The sequence below is a fragment of the Acipenser ruthenus genome, chromosome 14 (assembly GCF_902713425.1).
Source record: "Acipenser ruthenus chromosome 14, fAciRut3.2 maternal haplotype, whole genome shotgun sequence".
Taxonomy (NCBI): Eukaryota; Metazoa; Chordata; class Actinopteri; order Acipenseriformes; family Acipenseridae; genus Acipenser; species Acipenser ruthenus.
In genome coordinates, this window is record NC_081202.1 from 32,802,010 (window position 1) to 32,826,349 (window position 24,340).

The 24,340-nt window shown below is 39.9% G+C and overlaps 2 protein-coding genes across 3 annotated transcripts in view; both read right to left on the reverse strand.

Annotated features, from left to right (window-relative positions):
• The window catches only part of LOC117419333 (ras association domain-containing protein 3-like), an 81,283-nt gene extending 67,483 nt beyond the window's left edge, over positions 1–13,800 (reverse strand). The window contains exon 1 of one of the 2 annotated variants that reach the window (XM_058986396.1): positions 13,261–13,800. In XM_058986396.1, the coding sequence (XP_058842379.1) occupies positions 13,261–13,678 (418 nt within the window). In that variant the 5' untranslated portion in view covers positions 13,679–13,800. Of the gene's footprint in view, positions 1–2,324; positions 2,461–13,260 lie in introns of those variants that run through there. The other variant, XM_034031982.3, reaches the window with a different exon arrangement.
• Positions 13,801–14,706: 906 nt separating this feature from the next.
• LOC117419339 (apoptosis facilitator Bcl-2-like protein 14) lies at positions 14,707–23,788 on the reverse strand. The gene is made up of 6 exons (XM_034031995.3): positions 23,619–23,788; positions 19,647–19,914; positions 18,420–18,536; positions 17,956–18,026; positions 17,257–17,511; positions 14,707–16,549 (listed from the first exon to the last, which is right to left on the reverse strand). The coding sequence occupies exons 2-6, from the start codon at positions 19,912–19,914 to the stop codon at positions 16,508–16,510; spliced, it is 753 nt and encodes a 250-aa protein (XP_033887886.1). The 5' UTR covers positions 23,619–23,788; the 3' UTR covers positions 14,707–16,507.
• Positions 23,789–24,340: the final 552 nt, after the last annotated feature.

Genomic DNA, 24,340 nt, shown 5'->3' on the forward strand with positions numbered 1-24,340 from the left:
ATCGCGCTAACACCTTTCCACAAGCGTTTATAAAATAACAAGGTCAAGACTATTTTTAAACCAGGACACAGAGTACCTGCCAGAGGGCATTAGAGTAGAAAGTGGGAGTGTTACTTGTTCTTTCTCCTAGTCTTGTGAAGCTAAGAGGAGGTGCAGGCAGTTGTGTCAGTCTGGAGTTGCTCCTGTGTTATTTATTTATTCACAGAGGGATTGTACTTCGTCCACTAAATTATAAACAGAACATCGAACCGTGATGTCTGACCAGTGGTTAAAAAGCTCTTTAGGAGCCCTGGAGAAGTGTCTGTGTCTTTGACACATTAAAGCCTATTATACAATGATGCCAGTTACATGCATAACTTTGCTCCTGCTGTCAATATCCATTCATAGCTATCAGTCAAACAGAAAGTATATCAACACCACCTCTGTATATGCTAAGTACATGTTAAATGTATGCATGATAACCATTGTAATGAATTGGCATCGTCGCCGACTGAATTGGAATGGAAAGCAAGGGCTGGGTGCGAACCGCTAACAGATCAAAGACAAACAGCAAAGAATTAGTAAGCTCTATAGTGGAGAGTTAAGTGCGAGCCAGTCCAAAAACACAATGATCAGTAAATCAAATCCCACATCTCCTTAGGTCATAAATAAGGTTGTCAGAATAGAAAATAGTTTAAGTGGAAGTGTCATACGCACAATGCTTCCTGTTATTAAACAAAATCTGATACTCTCAATAACTTGTGCGAAGGAAAGTCCTCACCAAGTTAAATCGCATTTGGAAAGAGTACAATAGCACAAAGATTAGTGCTAATCGGGGTCTGCGAAACTACAGGATACGATTTCCACTATACTGTACAAGCACTGACTGTAACTGTATCCTGCTTCTTTAATTCAAAAAGCTAAACTATGGAGGAGTTGAAATGGGCAAGGTTTTGGGACACAAACTGCACCCTACAGTTATATACAGGGTTGGGGGTCAATTGTTGTTTTTCAATTCCAATTCCATTTCAATTTCCTTTTTAAAATCAATTCCCATTCCCTTTCAATTAATTCCAATGCATTCTACGATACAGGCTTTATTGAGCAAACATATAAACAACTTGTCAACAACAGCTGCAGTTACACAATTATAATACAAATGTATCAAATCAATTCAACTTGCTGTTACAACAAATCACCAGGAGCTGCTCAAATTTAGAGGCTGTCAGGTTACACCTTTGTAGGACTTGGAATTGGATTTGAGAATTGATTTTAAAAAGGAAATTTAAAAACAGGAATGGACCTTACCTTCGTTATTTAACCCCAAACTGTGTTATAACAGCTATAATCACACTTGTAGGAGCTAATTACAGAAGACCAAAACTCTGACTTAAGCTATGGAAACACAAAGCCACTTTTTCAGGAACAGTGGCTTGAAACCTGTTTCAAGGAGACCGGGAGACCTAGTTTGAGGCAACTTTGCTGTATCAAACCCCAAGTCTCCCCTGATGTGCTGTGCAGTCTCCTGAAACCAAGTTCCAAGCCACAATGAGGCTTCGCATTCCCTCAGCTTTAGAGTAGTTTCTTTAAGCTTACACACCTAGATACATTGTTGTTCCAGTATCTTTGGCAAAAACCAAAACATAAATACATACATAAATAAATAAATAAATAAATAAATAAATAAATAAATAAATAAAAACGACAACATAGAATTCCCATGGTTGAGGTACAATACCATTTTCAAATTTTAATGAAGTCTTAGAGATTCTTCCATTACAACAGCAGGCCCTGTGAAGTAGTGGTTTGTTTTGGGTCTTTATATTTACAGGAAATGTTGGTCCCTTATGCTCCTAGTCGCACCTTGAGATCATCAAATGCTGAACTTTTGGTAGTTCCAAGAAGTCGTCTAAAACCAGGAGGGCCTTTAGTTGCTCTGCTCCCTGCCTTTGGAACTCTGTCCCAAGTCAAATCAGGAATGCTGGAATCAGGAATCAGTCGAGTCTTTTAAATCACATTTAAAAACAGATTTGTTTGCGTTGGCTTATTCTTGAGCTGGATTAATTGGTCAATGAGTTTTTATTGTAAAGCACCCGGGACGCTCCACAAGAGCACTATATAAAAGCACAGTTTATTGTATTGTATTGTATATCCTGTCTGCTCTGGATAAGCACAGGTGCTCTCTAGTTAGCGCTTGTGCCTGGGTGGCCTCAGCCTCTGTGCTATAAATGGAAGAGTGTTGCAGTCTCCTCACAGACCTGAAGAGATCAGGATCAGCTTTCAGGAAGCAAAACAAAAATAAATAACTAACAACAAAACAAGCTGTGCTTCGGGGAGGAACCTACCGGCAGATTTCCAAAGGAGCTGGAGCTTCAGACGTCGGGAGCTGCTCACCATTTTGGGGAAGCGGTAAAAGAAGTGGGTCACCCTTCTGAAGGTCCTGCTGAAATCCTCCGCCAGGCCCATGACTAAAGCTGGAACAGCAGGTCCTGCACTAGGAGGCCAGTTCCAAGCACACTGGGGATTGCTGCTTGAACAGGGTGCTGGATCCAGTGACACAGACGTGTGGCATGTTTGAAGTGAACTGATCCTTGGCTTGCTTGTTCTCAGAACCACCTGCTTTTACCCCCTACCCCTCAGCCCACACCCCTTCCTTGCAGACAGCCCCTCCTTCCTTCAAACCCTCCTCTTTTCCTCCAGACAGTATTAATAGCCTCCAGGAGATCCCTGTGACAGATTCTTGACCTGACCGTGTCGTCTGAGGAGCAATGCTTCGAATGATGAGGTTTGTCACAGGGTGCTGTGTTTTCTGATGTGTGTCTGTGAGTTTTGCTTATTTGACAATAGCCACAGACAGCAAGCCGCTCTCAGGCCATGATTTCCATTAAATCGTTGTCAGCTTGAATCTAAACATTCTTTGGGGAATGTTCATTTCAATATGGGACCATTCTTTAATAGTTTGCCCAGTCTGAGCACTCCAGACCTTATTGGATCTCCAGTTGGTTTGTTTGAGCTACAAAAAAAAAAAAAACTCAATCCTACTTGAACTCTTCTAGGGTCTAGGATTGTTTTATTTAATTGTGTTTCTGTTATCCTTGTATCAGCTGTAAAAATCTGCCAAATAACAAAAAACACACTGTGTTTTGATTAAATAATGGGTCACATCATAAACGGTCAAAAACTTTACCTTTATGACATTTTGTCCATTTTGTCATTTTGTACTTTTTAAATCTACAGTCCCAGGATCAGTTACTATGAACTAAACAGCAGCAAGGGGTTATCACTGTTATCTACAAGTTTGGAAGTTTGGATTTTCAATACATATTATGGAGGCTTGGTGGTCCAGTGGCGGTTCAGGGAAGAAAGGAGTTTCCTGGTTCAATTTCACCTAGTCTTTGTAAGTTGTTTTGGATAAAAGCATCTGTTAAATGAGTAATTAATAATAATAATAATAGTACAGTGTAGTGCTATATAATATTACATCGCACTACACTGTACTTTAAATACGGGAGATTGAGGCCTTCACAATTCCTATGGCAACGGGGAAGAGGACACACAACAGGAAGGGTTACCAGAGGGCTGTTTGTGTTACTTTGGATAACAGAGTTTGTACTGAAATTGTGACTTTGCTAAGCCTTTCGTCCAATCTCATTTAAAAGCCTTTCATCCCAGTACCCCTGATTGTGCGGTCAGGATTCATTAGATTCACAAGATCCCCAGGGCTGTCAAGCCTTCAGCAGTAGCTCTTGGACACAGAGCTCCTAAATCAGAATAATTGGAAAAACATACAGTAGCTAGTATGTTTGTCTGTAGAACAAAGCGCTCTAAATTGCTGTGTCTGAGATGTAAGAGTTTTCTGTAACTTTTCAGTAGCTAAGGGGATCTTAGGAAATGAAACAAGCACTCTGTGGATCGACTGAGCACAGCAGCCCCTTTCTTAGAGATTTCAATCAGGTCAAATTCCCTTCCTGCTCTCATGTTACAAGATTTTTCTATTGTTTATAAAATCCTTATCCTTCTAGAACATTAAAAAAATACCAGAAAAAAAAAAAAATCAAACAACAGCAGTGATACAATAACTGATGCATTCTGGGTCCACTACAGCCACATTTGTTACTGTTTATAATATATAATCCCACGACTATAACCTTTGCTGTGTTTTTGTTTTCTTGGTCTCCAATGAATGATTCTCTGGCTTCTGGTGTGGGAATTTCCAAATGAGACACTTTCAGTGCTTGGGATTACAACAAGTAACATCGGTCAATTATTACTTATTTTTCATATAGGTTGAGATGCAATTATATTACTAATCCATATATTGACTATATAAATACTGAACGGTATCAACTGTATATGTATATTCTTTTTTTCAAGCAAAATATTGACTAATAATAATAATAAACAGAGTGGCACACCTCTATATAATGATGAATTTATATTGATGAGCATACAATTGGATAAGACATGCTGGTCCTTATTAAAGAGGCACAACAGTGTTTTTCAGCTTTGACATTTTAAAAGGAGCTTTCTTCACCTCATCTGGTGTATTTTATAGACATGTTCAGCTGATTCTATTAAAATGTATCACCAAACAGGCAGTTCTGAATCTCTTGTCTTGTTTCATATCAAGCTATACCTTCCAGGAATTCCTTATGGCATCCAATGGTTGAAAGATCATATCATTTCTGAACTTGTATATCTTCCTCTTTCTCAGCATGACAAGAATCACATGCAGACTGAGAGACACCCAGAGCAATAATTAAGCAATAAAGACATGTCTTATTTAGCTTTCAAATTTAGCTTCCACATTTTCTTTCATCTCAAATTTGTTGAAAACGAGTACCGTATTTCAGTAAATAAGTTTATCAGGAGTAAAATTAAATTTCAGATGTCATTCATGCATTGTCTTCCTCTACATTTGACAGGTCTTTATAAATTCGGTTTTAGGAACCAATATGAACATGGTCACTTTTGCCTCTCAATACAGTTCAAGCAGCGCTTGTTTGTTAGCATATTCAAATATGTGTTCCAGCACAATACAAAGTGATACTGTACTATCCGTATACCATACTTTATCCTGGTTTGCCATGTTTATTAATATACTTTACTATATCTCTTTGTGCTTTACCTATGCTTCACCATGTTTTCACTGTGCTTTATTACACTTTGCTATGTTTTTACAATGGGGAACTTTTATAAGGGTTTGTTTTTATAATACTATACCATACCTCCCTGTGCTTTACAGTGCTTCCCTGTGCTTTACCATACTTCCCTGTGCTTTACAGTGCTTCCCTATGCTTTACCATATCTCCCTGTGCTTTACAGTGCTTCCCTGTGCTTTACCATACCTCCCTGTGCTTTACAGTGCTTCCCTATGCTTTACCATACCTCCGTGCTTTACAGTGCTTCCCTGTGCTTTACCATACCTCCCTGTGCTTTACAGTGCTTCCCTGTGCTTTACCATACCTCCCTGTGCTTTACAGTGCTTCCCTATGCTTTACCATACCTCCCTGTGCTTTACAGTGCTTCCCTGTGCTTTACCATACTTCCCTGTGCTTTACAGTGCTTCCCTATGCTTTACCATATCTCCCTGTGCTTTACAGTGCTTCCCTGTGCTTTACCATACCTCCCTGTGCTTTACAGTGCTTCCCTGTGCTTTACAGTGCTTCCCTATGCTTTACCATACCTCCCTGTGCTTTACAGTGCTTCCCTGTGCTTTACCATACCTCCCTGTGCTTTACAGTGCTTCCCTGTGCTTTACCATACCTCCCTGTGCTTTACAGTGCTTCCCTGTGCTTTACCATACCTCCCTGTGCGTTACAGTGCTTCCATGTGCTTTACCATACCTCCCTGTGCTTTACAGTGCTTCCCTATGCTTTACCATACCTCCCTGTGCTTTACAGTGCTTCCCTATGCTTTACCATACCTCCCTGTGCTTTACAGTGCTTCCCTGTGCTTTACCATACCTCCCTGTGCTTTACAGTGCTTCCATGTGCTTTACCATACCTCCCTGTGCTTTACAGTGCTTCCCTATGCTTTACCATACCTCCCTGTGCTTTACAGTGCTTCCCTGTGCTTTACCATACCTCCCTGTGCTTTACAGTGCTTCCCTGTGCTTTACCATACCTCCCTGTGCTTTACAGTGCTTCCCTGTGCTTTACCATACCTCCCTGTGCTTTACAGTGCTTCCCTGTGCTTTGCCATACCTCCCTGTGCTTTACAGTGCTTCCCTATGCTTCAACATGCTTTCATTGTGCTTTATTACAGTTTGCTATGGATTTACTGTGGGAACTTTTATAAGGATTGCTCCAGCTACAGCTTTTATTACGAGCATTCTTTTCAAAGAAGCTCATGTTATAGCAAACATGCATTTTCAATTACAAAACAACATATATCTGGTCCCAGCACTAAGTAATATAAAGCTGTTCCTTCAGGTCCATTATGACTGTATCTAAAGAGTAACCATTCACTTTTAAAGGTTTTATTTCAAATTCAGTCAAACCTTTAAATATCACTTCACAATGGCAAGCAGAGTTGGCTTTATCAGGAATTCACCAATAACCTGGCGATACTAGTGCTGGTACAACACACTGTTTAGCTGTGGAGCTCTTAACAAAATACTAGGTATTACATACGAGTTCATTTATAAAATGTATTTCAGTCAGTGCAGTTTACTATACATGTACAAAACACTGTACTTAATTAAATTAAAAACAAAAAACTCAGAATGTGCAACCTTGTACTGTATGTCGATATATTTCAACGTGCAACAACTTAAGTTTTTGTAAGAAGTTATTGTAATTCAGCTTCTGTACAATATTAATAGACCTTTACATTACCTCTGTGGGTTGTACAATGCTGACCTATGCTTTACCACACTGTATTTGTAATCTAGCCCTGAGGCTGTAAGGATGGGAGGTTGCCCTGGATGAGAGGCAGCAGTGTGGACACTGCCATGCATTCCAGTTCTGTCACATCACTGAAGTCAGTAAAGAATAGACACTGCTGCCCCCAAGCGCTGTCTCTGAGAGAGAAGCTGGGGGGGTTGGTACAGCTAAACACAGAAGCTGCCCAGGATGCAGAACAGACGGGTCAGAATCCATTAATATCAATCTGACGTTAAAGACAAAGAAGACTGTCACTTTCATTCATTTTTTTATATTATTTTCCCTTACTATGTTATGTTTGCAATCATTTTAAGTGGCTCTGCCCTTTTAAAGTTTACCACAGTATTTTTTTACACTAGTTTTGCACTTTTACTATGCTTTTCCCATGGCTATATTATGCATTTACCACAGTTTAGCCTGGTTTCCCATGTTTTTTTTAAAAATATGCTTTACCATACCTCGCTATTCTTTACAATGCTTACCTATGCTTTAGCATGATTTCACTTTGCTTTATTACACCTTGCCATTTTACTATTTTATAAAGGTGGGATGTGTTGCTCCAATATTTTATAATTACGATTTTTCTCTAAATAAGCCTTTATCAGGCTTTGAGCTTACTTTGAGCTTGTCTGGAGAGTCCTAAGTGCCAGGACACACTTGTGCCAGTATATGAGCTCTTATCTAGATTTCCCTATCCATGTTTGTGAATTTAGTGAGGGTGTTTCTGACATCCAAAGGCTGTTGGTAGGGGGACAGGTTAACAGTTACACTCTGGTGTACCAGATTGTGGCAATGTGTCCCGTCCCTGTGTGCATTTGTGTGTTATATGTTGCGTGTGGTGTGTTAATGTTGGTGTATTGTAGTTGGTACACAGGATATAATGTGGGTAATGAGCACGAGTTTTTAAAATGTATAATTATATTATATTTTTTATATTTGCACAGGGATTGCACTTCATGTGCATTTAAAGTATTTAATAATATGTGAGCACGGGGTTGCACGTGCTGGGATTCAAGTGAATAATTAATTGGTAATTGAATCCCAGCACAATTGTATATATAGATGCACATTTCATTCACTCTGGGTTGTGTGTTCGGTGAGTGGAGAATGGGTGTGGAGAGGAGAGAATTAAAAAAAGTAAGCTAAAAGAATAATTGTTATTTGTTTTGACTCACCGTGTTTGTTTGTCTGTTAGTCCACTGTTCGTTTACGTGTTAGTCTGTTTTGTTTGTCTATTTATTTTGGCCGCAAGTGCCGTGTGCTGTTTTGTTTCAAACCTTTTATTTTGTTCATTATTAAACCACACAACAGCGCAATTCACATTTCACTTCGCAGTACTGTGTGTTTCTTCAGGGTCTGACGTCACCACTACAACCTGCTTGTCACACAGATATATAAGAACATACAATTATTATAACTGCTGATATCATGATTAAACAGGATATCGTATTGTTGCGGGATCCCTATTCCGAATCAATGTTTAAGGTCTTGCCTGTATAGTTTATTTAAGACTCACGAGAGGTCACACCTCAGTGTTCATTGACACTCTCCAGTATCCCAGGCTGGATGTGTATTTGCACACTGTAGAGGCAGCCTGAATCCTGTGTGTCAACACACCATCTAATAAAGCATGTGCATGCTTCCTTAACTAATGTGTTTAAAGTGTTTAGCTCGGTATCCTCAAGGGAAAGCCCTGAAATGAAAAACACATTTGCAAACGAATTACATGCAATTTCAGGAGGAATTTATCCAAGGGCATGCACAGGAATTTATTTTTAGATGTTTTCTTTACCATACTGCATCAAAAAGAACTTCATGTATTTCCTGTAAATGCCTGCTAGGGAAACTTTAGCACTCAGAGCCAACTGTTTAGCAAAAGAGTCAAACCAGTTACCAGGGAGTACTGTAGAAAAGAAACAGTTCAGCTGACTCAACAGAAGCAGCTAGACCAAGACAATGCTTCAGTAGATCTCTGCTTATTAAAACACAACATCAATCTGCTGCATTTTCACCGCACTTGCTTCAACCTTGCAGCCTTTCCAGACCCACTAAAACCATCAGAAGAGCTGTAAACAGAAGCCCAACGAGCCGTGTATGGCTCCAGACAGCCCTGCGCTACTTCATTCTTTGAAAAAGGCAGCCTGTGATCTCTCCTGTTCAATACAAACTCAGAAGAGACTTCAGAACAGTTTTTGTGATCAAGAGTTTCATTTGGGCAGCAGTGTGGAGTAGTGGTTAGGGCTTTGGACTCTGGACCAGAAAGTTGTGGGTTCAATCCCAGGTGGAGGACACTGCTGCTGTACCCTTGAGCAAGGTACTTTACCTAGATTGCTCCAGTAAAAACCCAACTGTATAAATGGGTAATTGTATGTAAAAATAATGTGATATCTTGTAACAATTGTTAGGTGCCCTGGATAAGGGCGTCTGCTAAGAAATAATTAATAATAATCATTTGACAACATCTACGAGGAGTTAAATATGTCCTATGCAGAAAATTGTAATGAATCCGCTGATGATTAGGATTTTTGGAGGCAGAGCTTAAATTATCCCAAACAGTTTCCCAACAAATTCCTTCATTTTCAGAAGATAAATTGCTGTTCCCAATAGTATTGACCACCAAAGGTTTAGATGAGGCCTGAAACTTCAGAACTGCTGTCTGTAAGTCATTTGAAAGTGAGATGAGGTTATGAGCTCTAACACCATGAATGCAGATGGGCCCAGCTCTTTTGCATAGTGGCGAAGACGCTTGTTCCTTCCTGTTACATTAGCACTGATGTAAAGATAGTGTCTACATGCCCTACAGTTTATCACTCTCAACCAGGACCAGACAGATTCCTATTTTGTTCCTGGCAATTAACTTCTGCAGTGTTTTAAAAGCCAATTGGAAGCAAATTCACCCTGGCATTCTGTCATTGGAGTTAAATGAATAAACGCAAGATAGATTCCAAAATGATATCCGGTAAAAAAAAAAATATATATATATATATTATTTATTTATTTAGCAGACGCCTTTATCCAAGGCGACGTACAGAGACTAGGGGTGTGTGAACTATGCATCAGCTGCAGAGTCACTTACAATTACACCTCACCCGAAAGATGGAGCACAAGGAGGTTAAGTGACTTGCTCAGGGTCACACAATGAGTCAGTGGCTGTGGTGGGATTTGAACCGTAGACCTCCTGGTTACAAGCCCTTTTCTTTAACCTTTTCTCCCAATCCAAAAAATCTAGGTGATGCAAAACGTTTGACCATAGCTGTGATAGACAGGTGTCCCCAAACCTTCATGACGTTAGACATCAATAGGTGAGGGAAAACCTGTCCTCCCTAGGATCACCCTCTTACAATGGTACATACAGTGCACCCGCTTTATACACAAAGCCTGTGGCTCCCCTTTGCCCTATAATACCATCCCACTAGTGCTTTTATTCTCTTTTTAAATGTGGATCACATATGGCACAGTCCAGTAACTACAGCATCATAAAGGGGTAGCCCATGCAGTACTGTTAGCCTGGGAATTGGAAATATAGATTGCAAATGTACCTTGGAGCTGACATCATGGCTGTAAGAGTTACATTCAAAATACAGGAATTGACATTGACTTGTTTTGGTCATCGACAGCTGATCATCTTCCTAATTTGAAAACATTAGCTTTCAGATACATAAATGCAGTAACAAATACAACTGATGCTGAGCGCATTCTCTTTCGGAAGACAAACTGAAAGAGCTGGTGTTTCTTTATTTCAATCTTGGAATTTAGAAAGACTTTAATGTTAAAAAAAATTCCATTTTTTCTACTTATTTTTTTATTATTATTATTATTATTATTATTATGCTACTATTTTGATACCCAGTATGAGAGAAGAACCCAATACAACTGCACAATACTTTTGTTACTTTGCACATACTTGTACAGAGATACCGCTTAATTTTGCAATGTTTTTTTTTTTTTTTTTCTTGTGCATAATTCCCTGGGGTGTAATTTAGATTCTCGGTTTGCTCGCGTTACCTCAGCAAGCAACAGCGGCCCCTACTGGCCAGGTGCCAGGTGAACACCTACAGGGCTGGCCTTCATTTTCTAGGAGCCGGTATCTCGCCTACATCCGCAGTCAAGCTCCTGGGTGGTGATTGGCTTACTGGTGGAAGTTTAGGACGCCCACTGGGTGTTTAGAAATGTCATCACATAGTACAACAACAACAATAATAATAATAATAATAATAATAATAATAATAATAATAATAATAATAATAATTAATTGTAACAGGGGTGGCCAAAGTCTGCCCTTCCACTCCTGGTCTTTGTTCCAACCTTGTTTTAAATTGTTTAACTGAACTAATTAAACTAATTAAACTAATTAGACCCTGAAGTAGTTAATTATATCGTTTTACCTGTTAATCCAGGAGCAGAATGGCCCTCCAGGACCGTGATTGGATACCCCCGAATTATAACTATACAAGTGTATCTTTAGTCTACAGAATTTCCACCCAAAACACTGGTTTTGTTAAGACTTACTGTCCCGTTCATGCTTTTTTTTTTTTTTTTTGCACAATCATCTAACAAATATTACACAGTACTGGGTATATTTTTGCAGAAGGATGATCTGCGAACAGCTTGAACCAGGGCCATCGCTAGGATGCTGGTTTGTAGAAACTCAATTAATACATATCCCCAGGATTACTGAAGCAAAACTAACCCTGAACATTCCCTCGACATGAAATACAAAGATAGAGGTGTACAGAGCGCAGTTTGAGGTGTACTGTTATATTTATAGAAGGGCAACTGTGCTTTTTGTGAAAACAACAGAAGAAATGTGTTCAGAATTGAAAGGTTTGAAACAATATTTTACATCATGAAAACACTAGCACGTTTTAGGCACCTGCATGCCATGCAATTGCACTGTCTGTCTCTGTGCGATTAATGTAGTAAAATGGATTAAATTTAATACCTTGTGTATTGTCCTGTTTGAAAGTCATGGCGTCATAGTGTAGTATTACTGGTAAGAATAAGGTATAGGAGCCCTCAGAATCGAGATTTATTTGGGCCACTGCAGGACAAACGCCGCTGATGCATAACAGGAAGGACCGTTTAATGTAGTCACGTGAACTCAACCTTCAGTAGTCACTAATATCTACTGACCAATATATTATAACCCCGCCAATAAGACTTCAGTGATTCAATGGCTTTGACAGTGCAGCCGGGCAGCTGAGTAAAATGATTGCATATAAAAATGAAGTATATTAAGATTGACATACACATTACAAAAGCATACTGTGGTTTACTATGAAAAACGCATTGCAAACTTGAGTGACGCACAGCAAAGCCACAGTCAAAGCGTGGTAAAGCATGTGGAAGGATGAGGACCCGCAAACAGAAATGCTGTAGGCTAGATGCAGGGTGCGTTCTCGGAGATAATTTTGCGCAGATTCTGTGCAGAATCTGGCCAATTTAGCCAACTGTCTTCTAAGAATTTAGCCAGCTGTCTTCTAAGAATGATCTCCGTGAACGCACCCATTGTCTAAATTGGTCAGATGCTGCACAGTAATAACACAAAATGTGCGTCTCCAGTCTCATTGTGACTTAAACTCCATCGGTTCCTCTGCACATACTGCAAGGCATCGGGTTTGCATAGTCTGTCCCCGCTATTAATGAGACTCACGATTACCGATCACGGGAGATAGGATAAATAATTAACAAATTGTTGGTAAATAATGTACTGCGCCCTGCTTATACGCGTGTGGTTGAATGACAACAAATGGGACGCACTACCACGTTATATAACTGTGTTTAAAATTCTGGAAACTTCTGTTAACAAAATATGAAGTGTGACAGAAAACACAAGATCAATATAAATAAACACAGCGTTTTAAATATGCAGGGCTGTTCTCCAACAACGTTCAATCTTATACTGTACTAAGGTGGAATTAACAGTTTTTTTTTTTTTTTTTTTGTTTTTTTTTGCAGTAAATGTTGATTAACTGAAAAATGTAATAAAAAATATTTTGGTATAACTTAATACTGACGTATTTTTTTTCTCAAGCAAAGATTAATCATTACAAACATCAGAATGGTGCATTTCCTTTAGAAAAGTTTCCTACCGTGAAGTGTATGGCCCATAGCAAAGCGTAATAAAGCACAGAGAAACGTGGAGCAAGCATAAGTCATTTTGAGATATTAAGCATAATAAATACTGAAAATCGGGTAATCTATGGTAAATACATTGTATAGCCATAAGAAAAGCTTAGTAAAACTGCAAAAATAAACTTTGATAAGGGTTTCACCGCTACACATATCACCTCTCTCGACAGGTGACACCCTTCAAAACAAACCAGCCCACAGTCAGTGTATTTGGAGGTAGCTACGCACCGTACTATTTGTATACAGACCCGTTTTCTCATACCTGAACATACAAGGCTGCTTTGCAGAATGTACTGGCAGCAGTGGTCACACCAAGCACCGGCGGGACCCACACAGAAACTGTGCCCCTCTCCTCTCTCTCCTCTCACTTGGGGGTCTTTCCCGGGCGGCTCAAAGATGGTTCTCACATCGGGGGGGCGGTATCCTCTCTTCCTGCAGCGGGGGGCTCCAGCGCCCACCCCTGCGTGACTCTGTTCCACTGAATCCCCCGGCGCTTCCCGGGCGCAGACAACTTGATCCGGGAAGACTGGGCTCTTCGTCAGCTTGAGCACCTTAACCGGGTTCTTTTGGAGCCGCGTCTTCGCTTGAGGAGGAGATACCTTGCTGACGTTCCCCGTCCCCGCTGCTATGATCGAATTGGGTTGTGGTATTTGTTTAATAGCAGTCGTAATCGCCGCCATGGCTGGATATCACCGTTAAATGGAATTCAGCGCAGTACTTCTACATTGATTCATATCGCCGCTTTCGAGTCATGTATGTAGTTACATAATCTATTCAACAGGTACAGCTGGTTTGTCCGGTCCGCATCTCAGCTACAGCAAAACACTTCAGTGTCAAGAACAGAAGCTACAGTTAAATGTGCCCTCCCTCTTCGCGCACCTTCGCTAATTTCCCCCGAAGCCTCTACCGAGCAGGTGGATGAGATATCGGGTTTCATTGAAATTAACTCAGTAGATACTGTCTGTAGGCATTTCTCTCTAAAGTGTACAACGTGTGCCGACCCGTGTTCATTTAGGCTGTGTGGTCAAGGCTGTGGTGAAGAAAAATGACTGAATTGTTTATATATATATATATATATATATATATATATATATATATATATATATATATATATATATATACACAATAATTATATATACATATACACAATAATTGAAGGCTACGAGTAGAGTGTTAACATTGCGCATACTAAAAATACTGCATCGGGATCTGCATCAGGATTCTGTAAAACGTTATGACTATAAGAAAAACACTATATGGAAAAACACCTATTCAATTTTTTTTTTCAACAAAACACAGCACGTGAGTAATTGCATTTCAAACATAAAAAGGCAAGGGGACAATTAAGCAATGCCATTTGATGTTACTTAATCTTCAGTAGGCTGTGTGACTCACAGAGTACCGTGCTGTAATGATTGGAAAGAATGTGCTAATGGGAATAATCGCTTCACCGTGTCCCCGTCTCTCAGATGCTCTTTGGGGTAATGTAACACTATGGAAGCATGTCAACTGTAAACATGATTGTAGATACTGAAACTTGTAATATTACCAGTGTTCATTAGAGGGCGTCATAGCATTTCTTGTTCAAATTAATAAACGTTGTAATGCAGTAACAAGCTGTGGTGTTTATATAATTAATTATACACCCACACACAAATAACTCCCCCCCCCCCCCCCCCATTTTGGCAATAAAAAGAAAAAAAACATGTATGCTTTACATTTTTAATGATGTTGCTGAAATTTCACATAATTACACAGGTGTAAATCTTTAACCAATACAATATTGCTCCCATTGTCTTTCCAATTTCAACTAAATCACACATACATCTACAGAACAGCATATTCAGTTGTGGTAAAACTTGTGGTTGGAGCACTCTTTAGCAAATGTGGGTAAAGATTATGTATTTATGTGCAAGATTACAGATAGATGCTATCAAGATCTCTATATATCTATATATGAGAACAATAATCGATAAACTGTTCATTCACTATTTTAATTCAAATAAATAATAATCTTAGCTATTAAAGTACTGACAATTGCTCATTATGTATTTCTAGTGTGATGGGTATCCTGTTCTATCTCGATTGTCCTTAGATAGAGACGTGCGCTGTTTTTAATTCTCTCTAATGAAGTATAAACAAAAAAAAAAACAGTGTAACAAATCATCATATGACGTGATTTCCACCGGATACAAACAGCAACATTAGGGTTTATATTCCCCCAAGAGAACACCTTCATCCAAACCATATTAATGTATTATAAAAATCACAAAAAAAGAGATAGGATTTGCTATTAAAAAAAAACAAACATGTATTTGTGCTGTTCTACACATGGGATACAATCTATATCTGTGATTGGCTGATACTTTGTAGGCAACGGATATAATGTAATAACTGGGAAGCTACAGAGACAATAGCAGTATCAGAAGCACGTGTAGGTGCACGGTGTGGGGGCCCTATAGGCATCCTGTCTGCAAGGTGTTTAAATTGTTCTGGAAGGACGCAAGATCATTCATTGTTAATGCCTTGAATTCCTTCTGGGAAGCTGCATTTGAGGCAATCTGTCCTTCAGAGTGACCGGTCGAGATTGTTACTCTGGGACACTGAAGCGCCTGCCAACCGAGCACTGGGCATAAACCCTTCGTCAAACTCTGTTACATCTCTTGTCTCTTGTCCAACAGAACGTATACAGGCTTGCAAAAGGGAGATGCGGCTTCTATATAATCTAGAAGACATGTCAGGAGTATCTCTTCCATAACAAATGAATCAGGCATGTGAGAGAGAGAGAGAGACCCTTAACACTGAAGTGTGTGCTACAGCTGGCAGGCACTCCTACTGGCTGTCCCACCCCTGTGTCTCAATTACATTTTATTTATTTATTTATTTATTTATTTTTTTTAATTTAGTGGTCGCCAATTATTTTTATTGTTTTCTCCCCAATTTAGTAATGTCCAATTATTTTTAGGCTCAGCCCACCGCTACCACCCCTGTGCTGACTCAGGAGGGGCGAAGACAAACACATGCTGTCCTCCGAAGCGTGTGCCGTCAGGCGCCCACTTCTTTACACACTGCAGACTCACCATGCAGCCACCCAGAACTACAGCGTTGGAGGACAACGCAATCCTGGGCATCTTAGAGGCAAGCTCGCAGGGCTCGCAGATGCCCGGTGAGCTGACGATACCCTGGCCGACCTAGCCCTCTCTCCCCCCAGGCGGCGTTCAATCAATCGACAAAGGAATAGCCTGGACTCAAACCGGCAACGTCCAGGCTATAGGGCGCATCATGCACTCCACCAGAGCGCCTTTACTGGATGCGCTACTCGGGCGCCCTTTAATTACATTTTATACATTGGCCCTTCAGTTAGGGACAGAGATGCAAGTTGAAATTTCAAAGCTTTACAGTGGCTCGTTTTTACATTTTAAACAGTTCTCTACTAAAGAATCGGCTCAAAGCAAGCGGACATGTGTAAAATCCAGACAGACTTTGGCAGCATTTTGTTCAAGCAAACACTATTCTACTTCCTCCTCTTCAGCGTTGTTCAGTGCCTTTTCCTGGAACCAAAATAAAAATATAATTACTGTAATTTTGTATAAAATAAGCATTAGTATAATACAGAAATGTTTAGGTGTTTTCTTTTTTTTACTAAAAATGAAGAAAATTGCAATAATCACCTAACTGACATATTCAGAGAGGTGCATATTTAGCATGTTTACACAGGCACACTTTTCCAGTTTGCATAAACTAGGCCTGATGACAATGTATGGAGGCTGGACAACAGAGGAGATAAGGACGGGAGACCCCCTTCCTTCCACAAGACAAACTCTACCGTTTGACATTCAATTCTTTTAGTTTATTAGTTAACACATTGTGTGAAGTGTCTCGTCTTTCTGAAGATCCCTGGATTGTTCACTGCAATCATTTTGCAGTGCAGCTTTCAGGCCACTGCACGGCACACCAGGAGAGACTTGGGGTTCGATACAGCGAAGTTGCCTCAAACTAGGTCTCCTGGTCTCCTGGAACCAGGTTTCAAGCCACTGTTCCTGAAAAGCTGCTTCGTGTTCCCTCAGCTTTATAGATCAGAATGTGGGGGTATATTTATATATATTTTAATTCAGTTTAAAAAAAAAAGTTTAATAAGAGAAGCCTGAGCTTGTTATCTCTACACTGTGGCTAATGAAGCTCACAGTAAAACCTGGAATGGGTGAAACTGCTATGTAATAAGAGTCTTTAACAGACATCTAACTAGCTAGCTGCTTACCCAGCCCCCGTGTCTCTGAGCCCAGGTGCTGAAGTGCTCTCTCAGGTACTTGGCTCCGAAGCCCATGCTCTGGTTCATGGGGTGGTTGTCGACGGCGGTGAGCTTGGCGGTGATGTCGGCAGTGAAAGCGATCCTGGCCGGTTCCTGCGCTGCAGAGGAGCAGACTCTCTCTAGAAACATGTCCGTCACCTTCTTGAAGAGTGAGTAACTGTACGCCTCTTTAAAGCATTTGGAAAGGTACTTGTCGGTCTTAATCTAAAAGAAAAAAATTATATATATTATCAGGCAAGTGCTACACTAGACATGCGTTCTAAAACCCAAATCAACATCTTGGTATCCCAATAGAGAATCCCCTCCCTCTTCAAATGCATGCAAACTAATTTAATGAACCATCCACAAATGCTTTTTTAAATTTATGATTCTTGACTTTTATAAATGAATAATAGTAAATAAATAAAAATAACCCCAGTTTTCGCTGCTGCCACCTAGAGGACACAGTTTGAGCTCACCAGGCACTTGGTCAACAGGATCCCCTGAGAATTAATGCAAATCTGCACTCCCCTGACTGTATGATTCGCCCTGCACACCATGCAGCCATGCCTTTAGCTGGGAAGACACTCAGGGACCCCATATCAACAGCCCAGTTCAGTGACGCAGTCCCCAATGCTTGAATTCAGCTGCAGGTTTTCCTCCTCTTACCTCCTGGTTCAGCTTGTCTCCAGATTCTTTTAATAGCTCCACCAGCCTCTGAATAGTGTACTGCTCTTCATCTGCCACACAAAGGAAATACAAGGTCATTTGGCCAGTTTGCTATTAATGTGCCAAGGTAACAGGGATGGAAAAAGACTCCTATTGCAAAGCAGTTTCACCCATTCCAGGTTTTAATATGTGCTTGATTAGCCAGATTGTATAGGTAACAAGCTCAGGCATGCCTTATTAAACTCATAGTAAAACCAGGAATGGATCAAACTGCTATGCAACGGGACTCTTATTACCATCCCTGTTTTACACTATCCACACTACCTAAAGACTGTGTGATCAACACCCATTGAAACCATGCGATTGCCATTCCCTTCATCCATTCACACTCACGGTGGTGGCACAGTATATAGGTAGTGTGAACAGGGTATGGTTGAACTTGCTGAATTAGGATTGAAGATTACCTTCGATGCCATCGGGTTCGATGCTGTCTGACAAGCAGAACACCCCTGGCAGGTTCTGTCTTGAATCCACGATCTCCTGGAGTTTCCCTGCGATTTCCTCAACATCCTTTTCTTCAGCTAAGACCAATCACAAATCCAATTATTACTAAACTCTATATCGAATATGAAACAGCAGTACCCATACACTAGTGTATTTAAAGACCTTTAACTATAAAAGCATTACTGATTTGGCAGCCGTTTAAGACAGTGGGACAGAAGCTTTTTCTCCTGTGAAAAGCTTATTCCACTACTTTCCAGAATGTAGGTCCTCACTTAAAGGAGTGCTAACTAATGCAATTAAAACACATCACCTTTATTAACAGTATTACTGGTCCCCTATTTTTTTATACTCTGCAGAATCTTTTGGTTATTCACATGTTTCTGTTTTTTAATTACGTTAATTAAAGGATATGCAATTATTCAAAATACACAACAGCATCACACTTATATAGCGCCTTTCAAGACAAAGCGCCAAACACATTTTAGCAGAGCAAAATAAAAATACTACAGATAAACTGCAGGCCACATGGTGTCATTGTAGCGAGTCTGACCAGCACAGGTGATAGGAACAGGTGGCGTAAAAACATGGCTAAACAAAATCTTCAGATACAGGATACATGACTTTGCTGCTAAAGCCTGGCTATACACGCTTTCACCAAGTTTTTATTGCAAATAAAACTGCAATAAACTTCTCTTAGAGTCGCCAGAACAGGTGATAGGAACAGGTCATCAGCACAGGTCATCAGATACCAGGAAGCAGCTACAGGGTTTAATCTCTAGTGTTGTGTTTGAAATCTCTGCATACATTACAAGACAAGTGGAAAATACAAGCGAAGAACCGAAAGATCTTGAACAAAAGAAAAAAGGGGACCAGTGATAACACTGCTAGTGCGCAGAAGAGGCAAAGCAATACAACCCTGGTGAGGAAGCCTTTCATTAGCAGTTTGATATCAGCACACTCCAGTTCAAATAAGGTCTGACAGACTTTACTCTGCCTGCTGCTGAACAATACTACTACACAGATTCTATTTTAACACCCTGGGCTGTGTCCTTTCTTTCGTATCAGGGTCACTACAGTATTTGCTGCAAATCCATTCTGTTGCCGTTGCTGGTTCTGCTGGGGTTTCTTCAGAGGGCTATACTGGGATCACAAAGGGAGTTTCCAAAGCCCATGTTGTGTTCAGTTACCTTGGTCCCTTGTAGGTGGCTGCTCCGAGCGCTCTTCCTCCTGAGGATGCACACACTTCGGAATCAGCTTCTTCCAGCCATACCTCTTCTTCGCCTTGCTCGTCTCACTGGCCTTGTGTTCCCGAGCTGTAGGGCTGGGTCTCTCCTCCTCGGGGCTGTGCTGTGCTTTGAGCTCAGGCCTCCTGCGCTGTGCATAGGCCATCAAGATCCGGAACTCCATGCAGCCCGTCTCTGTGCCGTTCATCTCGGAGGCACCAGTAGGAGACATCTTAAAATAAATAAATAAATAAATAAATAAATAAATAAATAAATAAATAAAATGATGCATCAATACAAGTATACCAGACACTGCACACACCTTACTGCATGAACACCACAGCTGACCTCTGCATTAGACATGCAAGTCTTTGTTTGCTTATTGACTTTGTGCCCACAGGCAGGGCCAGCACAGGTACATCTCAACCGTGCAGCACTAATACAAAGAAAGGCCTAAGTTGACCGTACTCAATAAAACAAAAATAATAATTACAAACAATTACTATTATTTATCCAGAAATACATATATACATACAGTATACACATATGAATTGTGTTTATATATGATATATATTATTATGATACATATGGTCTGTGCTATACTACTTCCTGCAGTTCAGGACATGAGAAGCCTGGTGTATTAAGCTGCTTGTGATGATTCGGTTGGGCGATGTCTTTCTATGAAAATCGCTGCTGTAGGCACTGAAAGTCACTAGCTTTGCGCTAGTCGCTTTTACATTTTTTTGTCGCTAGGGAAACGTAAAAGTTGCTAGATCTAGCGACGAAATTGCCAAGCTGGCAACACTGACTGGTCATCTCCACACCTCCACAAGAATAACACAGTTTACAAACACACATTATTTACAGAGTACACCCATCCCCTTCCCCAGTCCATTCCTGCATTGTCCCCAGCTTTTTGAAGTAATGTTGCATTGTTTGCTGACTGACAGAGTTCCAAGCATGCTTTAGCAAGCGCACAGCATCTAACAGAGACATTTTATTTACACTGAATTGTCATGCTGATGCTCATCGCTTTTCTCTTTCCAACCAGGCTTGCTTGCTGTTGCAGTCAGTGCTGTTTTTTCAGACTGTAAATAAACCTGACATGCGTACAGGGATTAAACAGCCAAGGTGCAGTACAGGGGTAATCGCTCAGTAATGAGGTGCAAACAGCTGATTGATCTATCAAGCTTTTTTACTACAGTAAAGTGCTGCTTATTTTTATTGAGATCTATGTGAATGGCAAGGTAATGAGGTGAAAACAGCTGATTGGTGGATTAGTACGAGCGATTACTACAGTATAAGCAGTGTGTTTGTTATTTAAATCTATGTGAATGGCACATAATGAGATCCAAACAGCTGAGTTTGCCCGAAATATACTGCGTGCTTAACACAGTATAAACTATGCCTTTGTTATTTAAATCAATGGGAGTGGCAAACACTATTTGTCTGATATAAAGGGCTGCCCGAAATAACCCTGTATGGTGTAAGTGGTGGCGACTGTACTGCATTATTTGGAGCCCATGCAAAGTGTACTTTTCAAACTATTTCTAATAGTGAACAGAAAAGATTATATATTCTGCTGAAACAGGGAAGGTAACAGCTGTACTTCAGTTATGACTCATGCCCACTTCCAGCCTGTCACTGTTGCTATGCAGTTTTTACCAATAGCACCTCAGTACGTGGTTTCAGTTTCATCAAATTCATCTACCCAGACAACTTGTTTACTGGAAATATCATCAATGTGGTGCGTTTCTTCAAGGCACAGTGATTTCAAAGCAGTAAATCACAACACCCATATTTCACTGACAAACTACAGCACATGACGGGGGGGATATGCTCATTTGTAGGCTTTCTAAATGTTTTATTTATTTATTTATTTATTTATTAACAGATACTCACAGGTAAAACACCCCCCCCCCCCCCCCCAAAACAGAAAGACAGTGGTAGCAGCCTTTTTGTGGTTTCTTACTGGCAGTAGAATTTGTCCTGGTAATAGGAAACCCCAGAAAGACTGCTGCCAGGAGATTTCCCGCCTGTTCTAATCACTCATTATTTTTCTTTCATTATTCGAATTTCATTCAACATTTAACAGATTATTCAAATATTATTTAGTTTTGAATTTAGCTGGAAAACAAAACGTAGTAAATTACTGTAGTAAAAAAAATTATATATATTATATATATATATATATATATATATATATATATATATATATATATATATATATATATATATATATATATAATATAGTAGCGATCTCGGTTAACACAAGCAGGCGCATCACACAGTGAGAGGCAATCCACACATAGGCGGAGGGCGGGCGTGAACCCGAGACCTCTCGTACTAAAGCATAGCGCCGATACCGCTGTACAAAGGAGCCGGTAATTACGTCACATACCAGCCCTGCTGCTGCCTTCCCCCCGTGCACGCTACACTAATAATTTATTTTTATATATATAACATATTTGAACGACGCCAGAGATAAAGACTTATTACCTAGCCCGTTCCTGGTGCAGCTGACTGCATTGTGTCAGCACAGAGGTACAGCACACACTGCAATTCCCATCGGGGCTGTTAATTGACTGAGCAGTTCTCAGAATCCCTCAACACATCATAACTCCAGAGTACTCTTCATCAATACCAGAAACTACAGGTCCATTCGCTTCAGAGCATTCTTCAATAATACCAGAAACTACAGGTCCACTCACTTCAGAGCATTCTTCAATAATACCAGAAACTACAGGTCCACTCACTTCCCACATGATATCAAAAACAAAAGCCATCTACAAAACACCTGAAAGTTTCTCACTATTAATGGGAATAAACAAACCCCAGAAAAGAGAGGTCCAACTGAATTGTGTCAAATAATGCACCTCAGCATTGAGGCCCAGTTACAGCAAGCTGCCTAATTCTAATGGTACTGGACCCTATTCATAAAAGGGACTGTTTTAAGGAATGGTTTTTCAAGGACTGTTATTTAAAGCCTGTAATGCTTAATTAACACTTTCATGCTTTGCAAAAAAACTTTAGTTTTTATATGGGGACATACGGAGGATAGCCTCATGAGCGACATGCCATTTTTTCTCCCCAAATAAAGCAATTTATTTATTAAAACTGTGGAATAACTATATATATATATATATATATATATATATATATATATATATATATATATATATATATATATAATAGTCGCCAGTTATCTTTTATTTCCTAACAATTTGGGATATCCAATTATTTTTAAGCCCCTCGGCCAATTGTGCACCGCCCCCTGGGAATAGTGCCCTGCACTCAACCCGACGATGTCCAGGCTATAGGGCGCACCCTGCACTCCACGCGGAGCGCCTTTACCGGATGCGTGTAAAATGCATTTACACACAATTGAACCTACCTGTGACACAGTGAATGGCCGATAATAAATTATTCAAACAGTAATTATGTTGTTTAAATGAAAGTATTTTTTTCATACGCAGGCCATTAATAACAAATCATTATTTATACATTGAAAACAAGCGGTCAGAATACTTTAAATAAAATAAAATATTGAATGCTGTCAGAAATATTTATTATACAGAGGAGAGAAAAAAAAAAGACAAGTTTGAAATGCTTTCGTAGTTCTGTTAATGTGTGTTAATTCCAATAGAAAACCAAACAGTTGAGGATAGGCTATTTACATGTCTAGGCACGGTTTAATAGCATGGAATACTAATAAAACGAACATGTTAAACGACTCTGAGTATTACTATTCGAGACGACACAGGTTGTGTAATAATAGAACAACACTGTCATAAAATCGTTAGATTTGTGAAAGTGTTGGTTGTTTATTTCCTTTGGTTATTAGTGAGCCGTTACAGTTTTAGTACTGTTTAAATAATTATCTTGACACGTCACTTCATACCTAACCCAACTAACAAACATAAAAACTCTACATACCTTTTCTTATATTACTACGAGCAGCAATGTATGCACTGAAGGTCCTACGTGTCTCGCTTATCTTTTTTTTCTGGAACTCTAAATAACCAACTTTTGCAGCGAGTCAAAAACTTCTGACTAATAGTTTCACCTTCCGATTCAGTTTTTGTGTTTGAAATACTTAAGACACCGCCCGCTTTTGACGTCATTAAAGAAACTCCCTCACACGTGGTTTATATGTTTGTTATGTAGGTGAGAGAGAAGCAGTCTGTTGCATTAAGTTTGGTTTAAGATGCATGTAATCGTGTTGTTTTTTGAATGCAAACTAAATTATTTCCTCTATGCTCGGTAGATAAATAATGCATGATAAATAGCAGCGTCTTGCAAATAAACGGGAGTAAACAGTAACTAATACTTCACACATTTTTACTTTCCGCAGTTTAATATCATAAGAACATAAGAACATAAGAAAGTTTACAAACGAAAGGAGTCCATTCAGCCCATCTTGCTCGTTTGGTTGTTAGTAGGTTATTGATCCCAGAATCTCATCAAGCAGCTTCTTGAAGGATCCCAGGGTGTCAGCTTCAACAACATTACTGGGGAGTTCGTTCCAGACCCTCACAATTCTCTGTGTAAAAAAGTGCCTCCTATTTTCTGTTCTGAATGCCCCTTTATCTAATCTCCATTTATGACGCCTGGTCCTTTTTTCTTTTTTCAAGTCAAAGAAGTCCCCCGGGTTGACA